Source organism: Melanerpes formicivorus, unplaced genomic scaffold (assembly GCF_026170545.1).
Source record: "Melanerpes formicivorus ecotype bairdi unplaced genomic scaffold, bMelFor1.0.p_v2 SCAF_8, whole genome shotgun sequence".
Lineage (NCBI taxonomy): Eukaryota > Metazoa > Chordata > Aves > Piciformes > Picidae > Melanerpes > Melanerpes formicivorus.
Genome location: NW_027142360.1, coordinates 6,436,650 through 6,454,522, shown reverse-complemented (window position 1 = coordinate 6,454,522; position 17,873 = coordinate 6,436,650). Strand labels below are relative to the sequence as shown.

General features: G+C 40.1%; 1 protein-coding gene across 3 annotated transcripts in view; it reads right to left on the bottom strand.

Moving 5' to 3' along the window:
- Positions 1-17,873, bottom strand: part of PIK3C2G (phosphatidylinositol-4-phosphate 3-kinase catalytic subunit type 2 gamma) — a 240,616-nt gene that overhangs the window by 135,307 nt on the left and 87,436 nt on the right. For all 3 annotated transcript variants that reach the window (XM_068141892.1, XM_068141893.1, XM_068141894.1), the window contains exons 16-18: positions 14,344-14,532; positions 1,780-1,873; positions 584-678 (exon numbers count right to left, since the gene is read on the bottom strand). In XM_068141892.1, the coding sequence (XP_067997993.1) occupies positions 584-678; positions 1,780-1,873; positions 14,344-14,532 (378 nt within the window). The remainder of the gene's footprint in view (positions 1-583; positions 679-1,779; positions 1,874-14,343; positions 14,533-17,873) is intronic.

Genomic DNA, 17,873 nt, shown 5'->3' with positions numbered 1-17,873 from the left:
TGTGGTTCAAACTGCAGAAAACCACATTCCTATTCAGAGAGCTTTGATGCAACAGCACAGCACGCAGAATAACTACTGCATATAGCACTGTAATGACAGAGGTTCTTGTATTGTAGAAGTAGATGGTGAATGGCAGTTCCTGTCTGCATAATCATGAAAAAGAACTATTGGAAACTCCACCATCACAAGTCAGGCTGGTATGCAAAAAGGTAAGAGATACACTTTGACACACATGAGAAGTTTGGCAAATTCTAGAGGTCAGAGAAATTACAAAAGCACAATCCTTTATAAGTAAGGCAATACTGCTTGGAAGCCTATTTTTGGCTCAAACCACAAAATATGGAAAAACCCAAGTGAACAAAACTTCTCCCTATCCCTCCCACCAGGGGCAGGATGAAGATGGAGATAAGTGGGGGTTTTGCACAGCTTACCTATACCCTGTACTGAAAGGGGAATAAAGAAGAAGCAACCCCCTAGATTTTCTGCTGATTTTAAACAAAAATAGAATCTGTCACCAACAAAATCATGGATAAAGTTCACTGTAACAGAAACAGACTATGGTAGTAATGGCAAATGATCTTACCAATAAAACTGATGAGCTATTTGGATGCTCTGAAGAGAACGGTTCAGCAGGAGTTTAACCAGAGAGCTTTCAAGATTCCACTCAAATTTGAGCACCTTAACAGATAAATTAATAATCAGAATCACTTGTATGCTGGTTTGTTTTGTTTTGTTTATAGCAAAATAAATCAGAGACTATCTAGTGCCTAGTTTGAATGGAGCAATCTAACATACAAGGAATGCACAAGTGTCTGCCACCATCTGTAAGACAGATAGCATTCTGATTCTGGAGCATTAACACACATGCAAAACATGCAGGTTTTCTTCTCTTAATTAAAATGACTAATGTTATATTTAAGCTTTTGTCTGATAATTTGGGTTGCAAAGTAAGCTTATTTGTGAAACAGAAGCTGTAGGTAAAAAGTCATATAAGTGCCCTGCTGTGTGAGTGCTGAAAAGCTGTGCAGATGCCACTGCTCCGTGGTAGTGAATTACATAAATATATTCACGTGTGTACACAGATATATCTATCTAGATATATGTGCATGCATTGATATTACAATAGGTTTTAAAACACACAGCCCCCACTGAGGATCACTGAAACATGGAATACCAAGCAATCCATGTGTTACAAATTAGGAGGATAAAGTTTTCAAAGGGTCCCCCTTAACCACAATACAGGACCTACTCATCCATAAAGTGTTTACTTTGGAAGCAGCAGGCCCACAGCTTGTAAAACATTAATTTCCAGTGGCATGCAATGTAAAGATGTAAAGACACAACTCTACACTCAAATTGCCTTGGTTGCTCTGTGCTGACAATGATTTTCCCCATGTATGTGGTATTAAGAAAACTGTGATTTGTTGAAACACCATTTGTTTCCTTGACTGCCACAAAGTCCTGACTCCACAAGCCCTCATCTTGATGGTCATGACAGAATTTCTGTTGTTCAGATGCATTCATTAGTTTTCTTTTTACTTGAAAATACCTTCTTGCAGTATACAGAAAAGTGCAACCACCATGGCAAAAGTCACATTTTCTTGAGGGGAAAACAGTCTATGCCTCAGCCCTGTTGTCAATTCACTCATTGCATCAGCTGACTAGCCTTTCTTATTTATTTTGCTTACAATGTATCAATCAAAGGGAAAGAATCAGGAGTATTTAATGAAGTTATTGATCTAGACAGAAGACTTCCTTGACTATCAGTTTCTTCCTTACCTGAACCAGCTGTGGGAGGTATTCTAGCAATTCATCATTTGACATATTTTCTATTTGTTGGACTGCTGTTCCGCGAATATCTTGATCTGGAAAACTAGAGCAAAATAAATGGATACCATTAAGAGTTAGTGAACCACTGCAGCTCTTCTGACCTCTCACTGATAGAAAGTGTTAGAAAAGCAGGTTTTGTCTCAATATAGAATAGGGAAAAGACCAAACCAACAAACCAAGCAAAATCTATTAATTTGCTTTACTGTAACAAGATTCAAGACAGGCATGGCAGATGACTTAATTGGATTAACTGTTCCAGTGTCATACATGGGAAAGAAAAAACAACACTAATCTTTAAATATGTTTTTGAATGTGAGCTATTGTGTTTTGCAATTACCTCAAATAAGAAGCAAATTATGGATCTTCTCTTCCTGCTCTTACTTACCTAAAATAGGAAATTTTTGTGCCATGGGGACTTTCAATACTCACTTGAAGATATCTTCTGTTGTGAGTAACAACACAAAAGCTTGAAATTTTCCCCACATTCATTTCAGATAATTTATTTCAATGGCTTGCACCCTAGTACATAACAGCCTTTATTAAACAGAAGTAATTCTGAAATTGAAAACTTCTTTAGTTTGTCTAAAGGAAAATTTCCCCCAGTAAGACTCCAGAAAGGTGTGAAGCCAGTGAAACAGCCATTTTTGCTGGGAAAATGTTTGAGTATTTGGCATAAAGCTATATTCTTAATAGATTCTGGTTGAAACCATAACAACGGTAGCATAATATAGGTTTTTGTGATGGAGCTCTAACTGTAAATATGATGAAAGAGGAAAACATGGTGTAGCAGCAATGATAAAACAAGGAAAGAAGTCGGATACTACAAGGTGGTCAAAACCTTTTTCTTTAAAAAAGAAACAGAGTGCTATTTGGATGGAACTTGAGTGATTAAAATTGGCTCTCAATGGAACATTTTCTCCACTTGTAGCCCTTTCAAACCCTCTCTTAGTAATGCAGCTCAAGTCCGGCTGTATTATTTTGTGTGTCTGTTGTGGTACATATTTGATGATGCTTTTAATACAGTTTATAATTGTTTGTATAGTGCTGAGAGGGCTTTGATGGAGAGAGAAAGTATACAATATAAAAAAATTATTATGCTAGCCCCAAATTAGCCTATTTTGCAATGATTTATTTATTCATTTGTTGTTTGTTTATTCTAGGCAGCCTATTAAATATAAGAAGTTGTTACTTGAATATTCACATGGTTAATTAGAACAAAACATATTTAAAGGAGGCTTGCATGTTAAAAAATCCAAGACAATCTCTTTCATATCAGCCTGTCTTCTAATTATGCAATTGCTGCAAAGGCTTGTGTGCCAAGCATGTGAAGATAATATGGAAATTAGCCTTTTCCTTTCCCTTCTTGCCTAGTTCAACAGTTTGCTGAACAGTGAAATACACTCTATACAGGCGCCAAGTCAAGCAGAAAAATGTTATTACTTAGTTATTACTTGTCCTTACTAGCAGCCAACATTTGAATATATGCAACAATAAAATGAGAGAAATTGATTTTTTTTTCCCCCATCTAAAGGAAGGACAATAAAATTGTTTTAAATACAACATTTCCAGAAAATTCAACAGCTAACATTTGACTAGCTGTTTAGAATTAATTTGCTGTAAGTCACAACTGGGGTTATAGCTAATTTTGCAATTGTATCTCCAGGCAATGCCATTAAAATAAGGATGAGCTCAATGTCACAGGCATTGCGGTAAAATATCTACAGGTTAGTTTGCTTCAGGAAACACGGCCCTTGTCAGTCCAAGTTCCTGAATGAGGTTTTGCTCATTAGTTGTTCTTGGTTACTAAGCTGTTTCCTTTGGCTTGTAAATCTTGCAGTCAGCTTGAGGCTGAGTTGAATTTTTTTGAAAGAATGGGCAGTTAACACATTCTTTTAATGACCTGATAATTTGTTAAGCTCCAGTGTAATACCTATAGCTCTGTTGAATGTTGTGATTAATCAGGGCCACAGTATCACCAAGGTTGGAAGAGACCTCAAAGATCAAGTCCAACCCTTCACCACAGACCTCATGACTAAACCATGGCACCAAGTGCCACCTCCAAACCCCTTTTGAACACCTCCAGGGATGGTGACTCCACCACCTCCCTGGGCAGCACATTCCAATGGCTAACAACTCTCTCAGTGAACAACTTTCTCCTCACCTTGAGCCTAAACTTCCCCTGGTGCAGCCTGAGACTGTGTCCTCTTGTTCTGGTGCTGGTTGCTTGAGAGAAGAGACCAACTGGCTACAACCACCTTTCAGGTAGTTGTACAGAGTAATCAGGTCTCCCCTGAGCCTCCTCAATTATTTAATTCTATTTGGTTCATCTTTTATATTTATATGAAAACATTAAACATCCTCAGATACACTTGAACAGCAGCAAATACTTATGACATCAACAAGTGTCAACACTTACACTATTCACACCTACATACATCAGCTTATTTGTGAAAAGCCAATAAAAGCATAAGGTCAGCAAGGAGATCTGAGTAAAAAATCCTACTCTTCACATGCCTGAAAACTATGCTATCTTCTAGTCTGATAATTAATTAGAGCTAGAGGGTTTTTTTCCAGTGAATAATCTTACTAACTTTTGAGTGTTGCATCAAACCTGATTTTAGTAATCCATAAATTAGCCTGAACTAGAGGACACAATTAATTGATTTAATTGATTTTCTGGCTCTGCAACTCAAGACAGAGAAATCAGTTTAGGCCCAGGAAAACAGCTTCATAGTTTGAATATTAGAGGACAGCTGTTTTATGGAGCTTGCCACAATGAATATACAGTTACATATGCACACTGAAAACCCTGGAAGCAGAGAAGTAAGACAACTGTATCACAACAAATTTAATACTGCAATCTTTAAAGGTCCTTCTCTAAGAAAAAAAGAGCTCCTCTGTATCAGAGCTCATCTATATCCGATCAATTTCACAAAGGATTTGCACAACAGATTGTTAGGTTCCTGACATTTGGCCTCTGATGAGGACTTCAGAGGGGCAGGAGATTCAGGCACTCCTCTTTCCTGGATGTTTTATGGTTGCCACAAATATCTCTGAGAATTTAGATAAAAAAACCCCAACAGCTTAAAATAAAAAGCTTTTAACAATGTTTGTATTTTTTTCCCATAGCTTTAAAATGGTAATTTCCATATTTCCATCCAGCACACCTTTCCAGTTGCTTCTAATTGTATTATTTTTTTTCCTCAACAAAGAACATATTGGTCAATACATACTGAAGTGAATACAACTTCAGTGTTACTCATTTCTTTGCCTGACTGCATTGTAGTATATTGTTGCTTCCTTCTTTTGGACAATTTTAGTGTTCTCACTTCAGGTAATGAGTACTCCACAACAGAGACTGTGCTTTCTAAGTTTGTTCCAGGCTTGCACACTCAGAGACACCACTGAAAAGTAAACAATGAGAGCTGGGGAGTCTAGTCCTTAGCAATGGGTCACACTGGCTGGAGAGTAGCCCTGAGGAGAGAGACTTGGGGGTGCTGGTGCTGGTGGACAAAAAGCTCAACATGAGCTCTCAATGTGCACTTGCAGCCCGCAAAGCCAATCAGATCCTGGGCTGCATCAGGAGAAGTGTGGCCAGCAGGTCGAGGGAGGTGATCCTCCCCCTCTACTCAGCCCTGGTGAGACCCCACCTGGAGTACTGTGTCCAGTTCTGGAGCCCCTATTACAAGAGGGATGTGGAGGTGCTGGAACGTGTCCAGAGAAGGGCCACAAGGATGAGCAGAGGGCTGGAGCACCTCTCCTATGAGGACAGACTGAAGGAGTTGGGGCTGTTCAGTCTGCAGAAGAGAAGGCTCCCAGGTGACCTAATTGTGGCCTTCCAGTATCTGAAGGGGGCCTACAGGAAGGCTGGGGAAGGACTTCTCAGGATCTCAGGTAGTGATAGGACTAGGGGGAATGGAATGAAGCTGGAGGTGGGGAGATTCAGGCTGGATGTGAGGAGGAGGTTCTTCACCATGAGAGTGGTGAAACCCTGGAATGCGTTGTCCAGGGAGGTGGTCGAGGCCCCGTCCCTGGGGGTGTTTAAGAGCAGGCTGGATGAGGCTCTGTCCAGCCTGATCTAGTGTGGGGTGTCCCTGTCCATGGCAGGGGGGTTGGAACTAGATGATCCTTGTGGTCCCTTCCAACCCTGAATGAAACTATGAAACTATTCGGGACATTCCCTTCAGAGCTCGTCTTTCAATCTGGATTCTCTTTAAGTTATGAAATGGATTTCCTTTGATATTTAATCTCAACATCTTTTTCCTGTTTTCTTCTTTCCTCCCTGCATGATGCCAGTGATTGACAGCAACCCATATTATAACCTCTGTCTAAGCAGCTGGAGGTTGTTAGTTCTCCCTTGACACTTTGAGGTAGTTTTAGCAAAAGCTGAATTTTGAGCTTGATGGGTGTAGATTACAGTTCGCTTTAGAAGAACAACTTCCATTCTTTGATTCTTTTCATATAGGTAGCCAGTACAGAGCTATTTGTCTAGCTGTATCCTTCAGCTAAATCAGATTCAGAAACTAAGAAAACTAAGCACTGCTCAGACATGCTGGGCATTTGTGAAATTCTCTTGAGATTTTAGCATCTGCCAATGGTGACTTGACTGTAAATGAAAAACAAACATGCATTTCATTTTTAACAGCTTCATTATCCTAAGTAAGCAAAGCCTCAAATAAACCTATGCTGGAAGATATTTTTCAGGTAAACAGAGCTGTACAATTCACTAAATTTCTTAGCATGTGATGGTCTCTGCAGAGAACATCATGGCCTTTCACAAACCATCTTTTTAGGCAAAAGCTAAGAACATGCCACATATTTCTGCAATTCCCTTCACAGGTAAGTTGTGTTGCATCTTTTTAAAAGGAGCAACACCAGTCCCATGAAATGCATGTCTGGTAGAAATAAGGAAGACTGAAACAGCAAAGCAACTGGAATGAAGATACCAATTCAAGATAAAAAACACTCTCTAGGTAGTAAAGGATATCATGTCAAGAACTGGCTTGATGGCCGCACCCAAAGAGTGGCTGTCAATGGGTCCATGTCCCAGTGGAGGCCAGTGACAAGCAGAGTGCCTCAGGGATCACCCCTGGGACCTGTCTTGCTCAACATCTATGTCGGCGACATGGACAGTGGCATTGAGTGCACCCTCAGCAAGTTTGCTGATGACACCAAGCTGTGTGGTGCAGCAGACACGCTGGAGGGAAGGGAGGCCATCCAGAGGGACCTTGACAGGCTGGAGAGGTGGGCACAAGCCAATCTCATGAGGTTCAACAAGACCAAGGGCAGGGTCCTGCATCTGGGTTGAGGCAAACCTAGGCACAAATATAAGCTGGGCAGGGACTGGATGGAAAGCAGCCCTGAGGAGAGAGACTTGGGGGTGCTGGTGGATGAGAAGCTCAACATGAGCTCTCAATGTGCACTTGCAGCCCACAAAGCCAATCAGATCCTGGGCTGCATCAAGAAAAGTGTGGCCAGCAGGTCAAGGGAGGTGATTCGCTCCCTCTACTCAGCCCTGGTGAGACCCCACCTGGAGTACTGCGTCCTGTTCTGGAGCCCCTATCACAGGAGGTATCTGGAGGTGCTGAAATGTGTCCAGAGAAGGGCCACAAGGATGATCAGAGGGCTGGAGCACCTCTCCTATGAGGACAGACTGAAGGAGTTGGGACTGTTCAGTCTGCAGAAGAGAAGGCTCCGAGGTGACCTAATTGTGGCCTTCCAGTATCTGAAGGGGGCCTACAAGAAGGCTGGGGAGGGACTGCTCAGGATATCAGGTAGTGATAGGAGTAGGGGGAATGGAATGAAGCTGGAGGTGGGAAGATTCAGGCTAGATGTGAGGAGGAGGTTCTTCACCATGAGAGTGGTGAAGCCCTGGAATGGGTTGTCTTGGAAGGTGGTTGGGGCCCCATCCATGGAGGTGTTTAAGCCCAGGCTGGATGAGGCTCTGGCCAGCCTGATCTAGTGTGAGGTGTCCCTGTCCATGGCAGGGGGATTGGAACTAGCTGATCCTTGTGGTCCCTTCCAACCCTGACTGATTCTATGATTCTATGATTATTGATGGGTACCACCAAGGAAGGAGAGAAAGCATAGAAAAACTGTTTAAAATAATAGGTAAGTTTTGGGCAGCAGATTAATATTTGAAAAATAATTAGACATGAAGAGAGAAGAAACTTTAAAAATAATGACTAAGGAATTCCTTTACTTTTAGCACACATGCAACATTAGCAGGGCTTATTCACTTTGTTTCGGGGATGTACTTCATTCTTTTGAGGGCTTCTAAGGAAAATACTGTGTAAGTGGATGAATCTTAGAAAATGCCAAGAACTAGAAGTACAGAATGATAACAAATCCCATCAGTACAAAAAGTATACTAGATGTTTCAAATTTTCAGTTAAAAGGAGTGATTTATGCACTTCTCATATGGTAAGACATGTAAACCCTCCCCATCCCACCACACCACAAAGCTCATGGTCAGGTACATTAGCTGTTGTTTTGGATGATGACTGGCCGATGGATCTGTAGCATATACTCAGAGAAAATATACTTTAATAATATACTTTAATCTTCACATAGATTTTCTACAAGAAAGTCTGACTAAAACAACCAGTAATGTGTTTAAGATGTCGCAGAGACCATATGGTGAACCATATCCTAGGAGAGAACAAGTGTAGGAAGAAGGAACTGACAAAAAAACAGTTTCCCATTTGAAACCTCTATGATCTAGATTCACAGAATGCACTGGTTAAAAGGGACCTCTAGAGGTCATCTAGTCCAACCCCCCTCTAGTAAGCAGGGGCATCCCCAAATAGATCAGGTTGTGCAGAGCCTCACCAAGCTCAACCTTGAATGCCTCCTTGGGCCCTCCACCACTTTCCTGTGCAACCTGCTCCACTGTTTCACCCGCCTCATAGTAAAGAACTTCTTCTTAGTATGCCATCTAAATCTACTGTTCTCTAGTTTAAAATCTCTGCCCTTCACCCTATCACTACAGGTAGGACTTGCCCTTAGTAAAGCCATGATGACTGTCTCAAATCACCTCCCTGTCCTCTGTCTGCCTTAGCATAGCTTCTAAGAGTATCTGTTCCATGACCTTCCCAGGCACAGAAGGTTTTTCCCATCCCAGAGAAGCTTTGTTCTCTGTTACATTAAAACAAAAGAATAAAACATGGAAAATTTTACTATTTACAGATTTAGCCTCCTGATTAGATTGCACATTTATGTACAGAACACATGCCATATCCTACACAGCTGTCCGGATTTTGCTGTCCTGCTACAGCTGTCTGGTGTAGTACTTTCATCCTCATTTCCAAGAAAACTAAAAATGGTTAAAGACAGTGGGGGGAGGGAGGGGAAGGGCAGGGGGGGAAGGGAAATTAACCACATTCTAATGTTTAAAAATTAAGACTTGTCTATGCACACATCCCCACATAAGTTATCACTAAACTCATGTACATTACTACAAAGCAGTTTTAAAGCTTTATGAGTAGTGTGCTCTCTACAAAGTATCAGGTTACCATTAATTATCCTTATCTTATTTCTTTGCATAAGCCCATGTTTGCTCTCCACATTGATGTACAAACACAGCCTTTCAAACCAAGATGTACACAGGCAAGATATTCTTTAGCTGTACCTCGTTTATAAATATTCTGTTAGGCATTCCATTGTGGACTCTGAGGGACCAGTTTAAACTCTGCCTTTATTAAAACAATGGCAATCTGATTCAAGAATTCTAAATAGATTTGGCTCTCAAATTAAATTTGGCTCTCTGTATTAAAAAAACAGAAGTGTAGATTCAAGCTATCATGTTATAATTTTTCATTACAAAGTGAGTTTTGCATGTCTTGATATATCATACCTTCTAAAACTCAACAGCTGCAATGCTACATAATGTGAGACCTCAAAATCAACAATACCAAGAGAGTCAAAGGCTGAGCCATGCTACAACTGAAAGGGCATCATCTCTGGTCAAGGAGAGGTAGGAGTCATATCTTCCCTTTCCCTGCCTGCCTACACAAAATTAAGTAGTATAAAACTTCTCTGACGCCTTAATGACATTTAAAAGTCCTCTCATTTGGCACATGGTTATAATGAAATGTCCTTTTAATGTGTACTTGCCCTTACAGAGTTAGGATTTAGCAGGAGGTGATGTCTTCACCTCCATAACCTACATCATATAGCTCTCAGTTCAGAATGGTTGCAGCCATGAACAATGCTGAAAAAATTACATTTCTTCTTCGGTAGCTGTTTCCTAATTCTAGTTCAATTTCCTGATTCCTAGCCATAATCCCTCATAGGGCTGAAAGTGTACTGTACATGTGCCAGAAAAGCAAAGTTGGAGAAAACATTCTGCTAGTTGGGTTAATTAAGATATTTAGGCTTTCATTTTCAATAATTTAAATAGCAAGATAACCTGACAACAAAATTTTAAGTAGAGCTGTTCTGTATGTACACAAACCATCAGAGTGTTAGCAACACATCATAAGCTATGACATTTTAACACTGACTTTGGTTTCTTTCTGTCATCAGGAACATTCTTTGATTAAACAAGTGTACTGATGTCATTAACCTGCCTAGTGTGCCATGCAAGTAGGCACAGACATAGAAACTCTCACTTCACTAAAGCTTGGCTTTTTACCAAATTCAGTAAGTCAGTGGTAAAATGCACAGGGCATCAATAAGCAGTGCTGAGTAGGAGGGACCAGCTCTATACCTTCTGCCTCAGGAAAAGAAATATTTTTAGGCAACAGCTTATAACCATCCTTCCCTGAAATTAGAGGTAAAACTAAGAGTGTAAAATCTTATTCTACACTTCCCCCTGCCATCTTCTCCATCCTGTCTTTATTGATTAAAGAATGGTTTGGGTTTTTTATGTTGGGCTTTTAAAAATTGTTAAAGTGTTGGCTTCTGAGGTTTTAAGAGTCAATGCACTTGCTGCAATTACAGGATGCAAGAGTGCTACTGAATTTATCTGGATTGTTTTTCCAATTTATGAAGGTTCTTCCTTTCTACTGCGTAAATGAGTATGTTATAATTTGGCTGTCTCGAGTTGTGCCTGCAAAGTGGAAAAGCATAAGCAAGAGAGACTTGCCTACAGAACAAGAACACCTATTAAATTGTACATTTAACTGTCTACTGAACAAAACAATTTAGAAGTGTCAGAAAGTTCTAAAGAGAATTCTGACTCAGATTTGTGATAACGGGGCATGATCTGATGGGATACATTAACTCTCCCTAAGCTTTGTGATGCTGTTTTCCAACTCAGGCAAAGATGAAGCACCTCCAGTCATTTGCATTTCTTTATCCTGGTGTCAAGGGTTCAGTTGAATCTGCTGGTGAGTGTTCAGTAACATGCCTATGCCATGCCAGCTTTATAACAAAAGTTCTGGCTGGAGCAAAGTATCATGGGGCTTGGAGTTCAGACTGCAACATGAGAGGCTTCCTGATTCCAGTTGCTGCTTCCAGTTTCTGGTTTTGGGGTGTTGGTCTTTTATGCTGGGCTGGCTGCAGGCTTGGGGAGTGGGTGGGTGGGGTGGTTTTATTGCCAGCTTCTGCTGCTTCTTCTGCCATGTTTTTCTGTCAAATAGGTTAAGGTAGTTGCACATTGTATTATTTCATTAAAATCTCCTTATCTCAAACCAGGGTTTTTTTGTGTGCTACTTTCCCTCCTGTCTGTGTGTTGGGGCTTGCTTGTGAGAGCAGGCTTGCAAATTTGTAGGACACCTTGCAAATTTGAGCTCCAGCTTAATCATCTAAACAGATGCTGCTCTTTTTTTTCACTCTGAGAAGGATAACTGAAGAGTCCCCAGCTCTAGGCTTGCAAAAGTGACAATGCTTTTAAGTGCCTCTTCCAAGACACTGTAAACTGAAGTTACAACAAAGGAAGCATCCAAAATTCAGAGTGATTGGAAACTGTTGGTCTCTTTTATGGTATTGCTAACAACGTGGTAAATTGTGGTACATAGAAATGATACAACATAGAGCTGGACTGTGGACCTCCTTGCTATAGAATGTTCTGAAAGCTGAATGTTTATGTGAAATCCACTTTTATTTGGAAAAAAATCACAGAAGAAGAATGCAAGACTGCTCTGTTTCAGTAAGTCTGTGAACTGCAGATTAGTGGAAGTTGAGGGTGTAGCACAGTGTTGTTATGTTTGGCCTCTTCTCATTGTCTTCTCTAGGTATCTGTCCTTCGTTGCCCTTGGAGACAGGATGCACTACACCTATTTTTAGGCTAATTTAGTGCAGCTGCTCCTGGGTTCTTGCATTATGTTAACAATATGTGGAGACAAAGATCAGATCTAATTTATTTTACTTACCTATGACTTGATAGTGATGGTAACACAAGTCCTTAAAACAGACAGGAATATATAAAGAGCATTTATTACATATTCTACTCAAGTTTTATATGAACTTGGCTCTTTCAGCTGTGTCTCAGTAATCACAAGAAATCAGAGAGCTGTTTTGTAGCTAATAGAAGTGAGGAATTGAGTTGATGAATTGTCTGTGCCAAACGTAATACAGGATAGAGTTGAATGAACCTTCAAAAACAGCTCAGTTACGGAGCCTACAATCCAAAGTCAGTGAAGAAAAGTTGGATCCTAACCAGTGCTACTTTACTTTTCAAAATTATTGAAATCTGAGAAAAAGAGAACCAAGAGAAGAAACCTCAGAAATCCATTTATATGGAAAGCACTCCTCTCCTTCAACCCACTCTCTGTTTGCATATACATGTCTCTCAGCAGTTAAACCATGTGACCCAAACATATCAGAAACGAGACATCTTTAAGGAAATGTAATCCCTCTGCTTCTGCAGCTTAGCTTGCCAGTTGTTCATGTACCTACAAAACACTGTGAATATGTAAAGGATAGAATTTTTTGTTAAAGATTTATACTGTGATCCAGAACTTCTTTCCGTACTGTTGGAATGAAGCAAAAAAACCCCAACAACCAGATTGATATTATCTTCTGTGAGAAGAAACTAAAAGGACAAACCAGCTAAGATACTGATCAGAAATTCTTGGCATGACTGCAGGTGTCAGCCACTCCCAACAGTGGCATCAGGAGAGACAAAATGATGACAATCTTCCTGTCTTTTCATGGCAGCAATCTTTTTGGTAGCCAGAGTGAAAAGCATGTGCACTGCAGCCACTACACACTGAGAAGCTCTGTGACAGCCTGAGTCATATTAAATATCCTGTGAAGCACCTGACAGGACTGATATTCTGCAGCACACCCTGATGCAGAGCTGCATCTTCAAACAACAATGAAGCTCTTCATTTGCAGAAATGTCACACATAAATTAGACAAGCTCAGCATGTTCTGACAAACCATCTCAATGGTATGATCTCAAAATCTTTTGCTGCTCTGAGGTGTGGAAGGCAACACATTCCCCATAGACTCCTTTCCCCATGCTTCACTTATAAAATGGAAATAGATTCTAATAATTTAATAATGGCAAATAAGATAATGATAGCATGCTCCAGAACCTGACCTTTCAGGACCTTTGCTTCCATTGCTTCCATTACATGTAGAGGAGACGTGTGCAAATGTGTGAAAGTGCTAATATTTCAAACATAAACCAGAGACATGGGTGTTCTTAGGAAATCACACCCAGAGGGAGGTGAAAGTAGATAGCAAGTTTTATATTACTGAATAGCTATGTATTAAAGACTGTGGCAGTGAAAGTGCACATTCTCTCCTCAAGTAAAGCTTTAGATAGGGTAAGTTTTTTCTAAAGGTACAACATGGAGCTGAGATTGCAAAGCTGGTACAGCTTGTGTTTGCTCAGACAAGCAAGGGCTTGATAAAATGAAAATTGCTCAACATTTAATGGTTTCACAGTTAGGTCACCTAACACACACCACCTCCCAAGTTTTTGAAGGGAATGTAACTGCTGACACAGATTCTGTCCCCTAACATCTGCTATTACATCACCAGTAAGATTATCTCCAGGATCAAAAAAGCCTTTCAACAAAGAATCAGCCTTCTGTGTAAGAAGTAGGGGTGGAAAATGAGGCATCACAACAGAATTTATTCGCAGTGCATGGGCCTGACTTCAAAGTTTCATCCTATCTACTTCAGAAAGATAGGTTATGGATATAACTGCAGGTATTTACATGGTATCTTAATCTAGAAGCATATTTCAGTTCTACTTATCTCCCATTAGTCACTTCATATCTGTACAGTAGTTTGAAGATAAAGGAGTGCTATGGAATTGCTAAGTATTTGATCACTTGTTAGCGAAACTGACTGAATCTGCTACCGACAATGAAATACTCTTTTCATTATCCTGAGAAGCAGAAAACCTCCTCAGCCAAGAAGGTAGGGCAAGCATGTTTGAGTATAGGTCATCACAGGAGCTGCAACTATACCTTTTCACTTGGACACAAGGAGAACAATCAAAAGTGTCAGTGAACCAAAGCACGATGCTGTGCTGAGCAAACTGAAGTGCCTAATTAATTGGCACGTGATCATTCCATTTGTTATTTTCTGTTTATTGCACTTTTCCCTTACCTGAAAGTCAGGAGCCCTAATGCCTCCAGAGGGTTAGAAAATCTCCATCTCCTCAACACTGCATACACTTCTGATACAGTCGTTCGATCCCAGCTGGGTGCACTGCCCAGTACCAGAGGAAGGGAGCAATTTTGATTATTGCAGTAATAACGGTAAAACCACAATATTCTTCTCTGCTGCTCTGAGAGTCTGGAAGAGAAGATTAGAAATTCACTTTGAAATTAAAACCACCTGAAGCTTTGTGTAGCACCAAACTTTATTGTAGAGAGGGCCCAAGTCACACAGTACACTGATTTTCAGCTAAGTACGTGCATTTCCTTGAGGTAGGATATCATTTTCTGCAGACCAGCTTTTATAAGAGGAGTGGTATTTATACTCTGGATCTGTCAGCCTCAGGTCATATAAAAATGAAGTGTCAAAAGACACACGTTTGTGATTATTTCACTTCCCAAGCGCTCCCATTTCTCTTCTCCACTGTCTATTGTTGGCGTTGGTTGGTTGCTTTTACTGGAGTTTCCTGACAAAGAAGTTGCACTTCTCACCAGGTAAGTTATTGTTACATTCACATGCTACACATCATCTCTAACTACTGCAACAACTAGACAAAAAACACTGCTTAGCCATAGCTTTCAATCCTGCCCTTGGTTTGGTTGTTTAATGCAGATTTGTCTCTTTTTAGTGTCTTTGCATTCAGCATAAGGTTTAGGCACATCCATGCATACACACAAGAATATGAGTGTTTGAGCACACATACAGCGTCATTATCCCTGGCACTTGTATGAGTTTGGGAAAGGGAAAGCTCCCAACAGCTTTTATCTCTGTTTGCAAGGTCTAGCATGCCATGTTTCACAACAAAAAAAAAAAAAAAGGATGCAATACCAAGTTCCTCACAGAGATATTAGATAGCTAAACGATGTCAGTCACCACTCTGAGAAACGGCTCAGAATAACTTTTGCTCTGTATCTTGTGATTTGTCAACAGTTCAGATGTCTTTGCCTCATGCATATTAAATCCCAGGTTTTGATGTAATCAGAAAACAGAAAAGGAAACTCCTCATGAGAGACAAGCTCAGATAATCTTCTCAACTTGATACCAGAGCCTTCAAAAGCAAGCTATGAGAGAATAAACTGGTCTCCTCCAGTTGACACAAACTCATTACCAAAAATCAAGAGGAACATCAGTTTTGTTTGTCACACTTGATCAAATTGGTGATCCATCTGCTCAGTATCATAACCTAACTGTGACTTTAGACACACCTAGATATTTCAGAGGAAGGTGTGAGAAACATTGTAGGAAGTAGTAAGCAAATATCTAGTTCAGTCGAGAATTTCATAATATGGATGTGTAAGTGGGGCTCAAAATCCAAGTGTTTACATTCTTTCCAAGGTCTTCCTTCTATTTGCAAAGTTTTGGGACATTCTTAGCCAAAAAAATCCACCCCAAAACAAAATAAACACAACTATCTTGGCTGTGCTTTAACTGTCATGATTGTGGCTTTCACAACTCATAGCAATGAGTTCCTTTGACCCTGCATGCTCTAGAGAACACTTCTTCCTTCCAATTTTGGAGTGTCAAGCATTTAGGAACAAATGTGGCAGTACAAAGATGGGCATGCTTTTTACTGTCATGAGAATGAATGCTTCTTTAAGGGAATAAGCTCAGAAATATATGCAGAAGATGAATCTAACTGTGAAACAAATTCTGCCATGACTTTCAATAAAAATTCCAAGAAAAATATCATTTTGGTAGCTGTTTCAAGAAATAGCCTCAGAATTCACAGTATGTCCATTGTGACAATGCCTTTGTATGAAGAAGTCATACACAGGCCTAAGACTTCATTGCTTGTCTAATTATCTTATGCATTTGGATGGTATTCTGCAGGACAGTTCAGCTAAAGGACTTCTTTTATACACTGACTTTAAACAGAGATTTAACCTTTCAAACAGCATCCTGCAAACCAGACAATCTGTGGTTCATATGAAAGCAGCTAAAGCCTCTACTGAGCTTGCAAGGTGAGATAAGAAATCAGTCCTTGTATCAGGTTTTCTAAATAACAGGTTTCTCCTTCTGACATTACTCCAGAGGCAATGCCATTTTCTTCTTCCATGTTTTAAAGATGAGAGATGAAAGTAAAGGTTGAGTGCTGGGTGCTTTCTTTTAAAGATCCTTACCTGTAAGAAAAGTTTACATGTAAGACATTTAAGATAGAGAGTATTTTGCATGCATAGAGCCTCAACATTTGTTGCATCTAAATTTTCCTCCATATAAGAGCTGCATTAAAATACATAGCCCTCCACTCAAACAAATAGAAATAAAGTCTCTTAGAACTTAAATAATTCAACAGTTTTGGGGTTTATAGTTTTCATTAATCCCTTCAGATAAATGAAATCTCTGTGAAAGCTTTGTTAGCTGTTCTTCATTATTACTTTTTCTTTTTGTTTTTATGTGGGGAAAATAGCAAAAAAAAACCCAAGGTAAATACTTCTGAGCTGTTTTTGTTCTTCATGCTCTGTACTAAAGCAGAAGAAGACAAAAGGCAAAAAGAGAAAATATATACAGTGCCAGTAAATGCTGATTTCTGTCTCCTGGCACTGAGTCTCACTTGCTAGTTTCTCTTTCATGGACAGTCTAGAAAAAATATACAGTATCATGGCACTTTTTAAAAGACCTGTTCCACTATTCACCCAACTGGAAGTAGCCTTTTTAATCATAATTCACGGCAATGACACCTGGGAGGAGTGATAGGCAAACAAGATTCTGACTAGGCAAGTGGCAAAAAGGAAAAGAAAAAGGGAAGCTGAAAGACAAGAAAAAGTAAGGTAGAAGGAAAACAATGGATTGAAGGAAAGAAAGATTATAGAAACAAGACTGTTAACTTCCTAGCTTCAAACCATACTCTGATTCTTAGACTGGGAGCTACTGCCCACGTGCATGCTGTATCATGCTCAAAACCCAGCCATTATGTCTGAAGGTTAGTTTGCTGGGGATTGTATATCAAACACAGTAATCTAATAGGAATCAAAGGTTTAAATCTGAAATGTTTTCAGAAGTCAATCAAAGCAGCTGGCAATAACTAGTGAATTCTCTTGCCCCACTCCCCCTCCCCTTGTCTGCTATGGTGATGCTGCCAAAAATCACACAGCAGCACACTGTGTAGGGCTGTGAGGAGCACAAGAGCCATATGGTGAAGTTCATTTCTTTCAGTCCCATTGATCCATTCACTAATCAACATCCAAGAGATACTGGCCACAGAGAAGGGTCAAGAGTCAGCTACTGGGAAGACCACATGTCTGGACCAGCTGCTAGAGGAACTCAAGTCCATGTTACAGGAAGCACCAGCAATGGAACCAGAGAGTGGTCGTGAACCTTGGGGGCTTGTGTGTCTGTGTGTCAGCAGCTGGGCAGAGCCAGAACATCTGAGGCCAGCTACTGAATAGATTGCCTAAGCATAACTACTGGAGCAATCAACATTTTGATAATATATGCAAAAATATGTATTTGTATGCATGTTTATATAACTCCACCAGTTG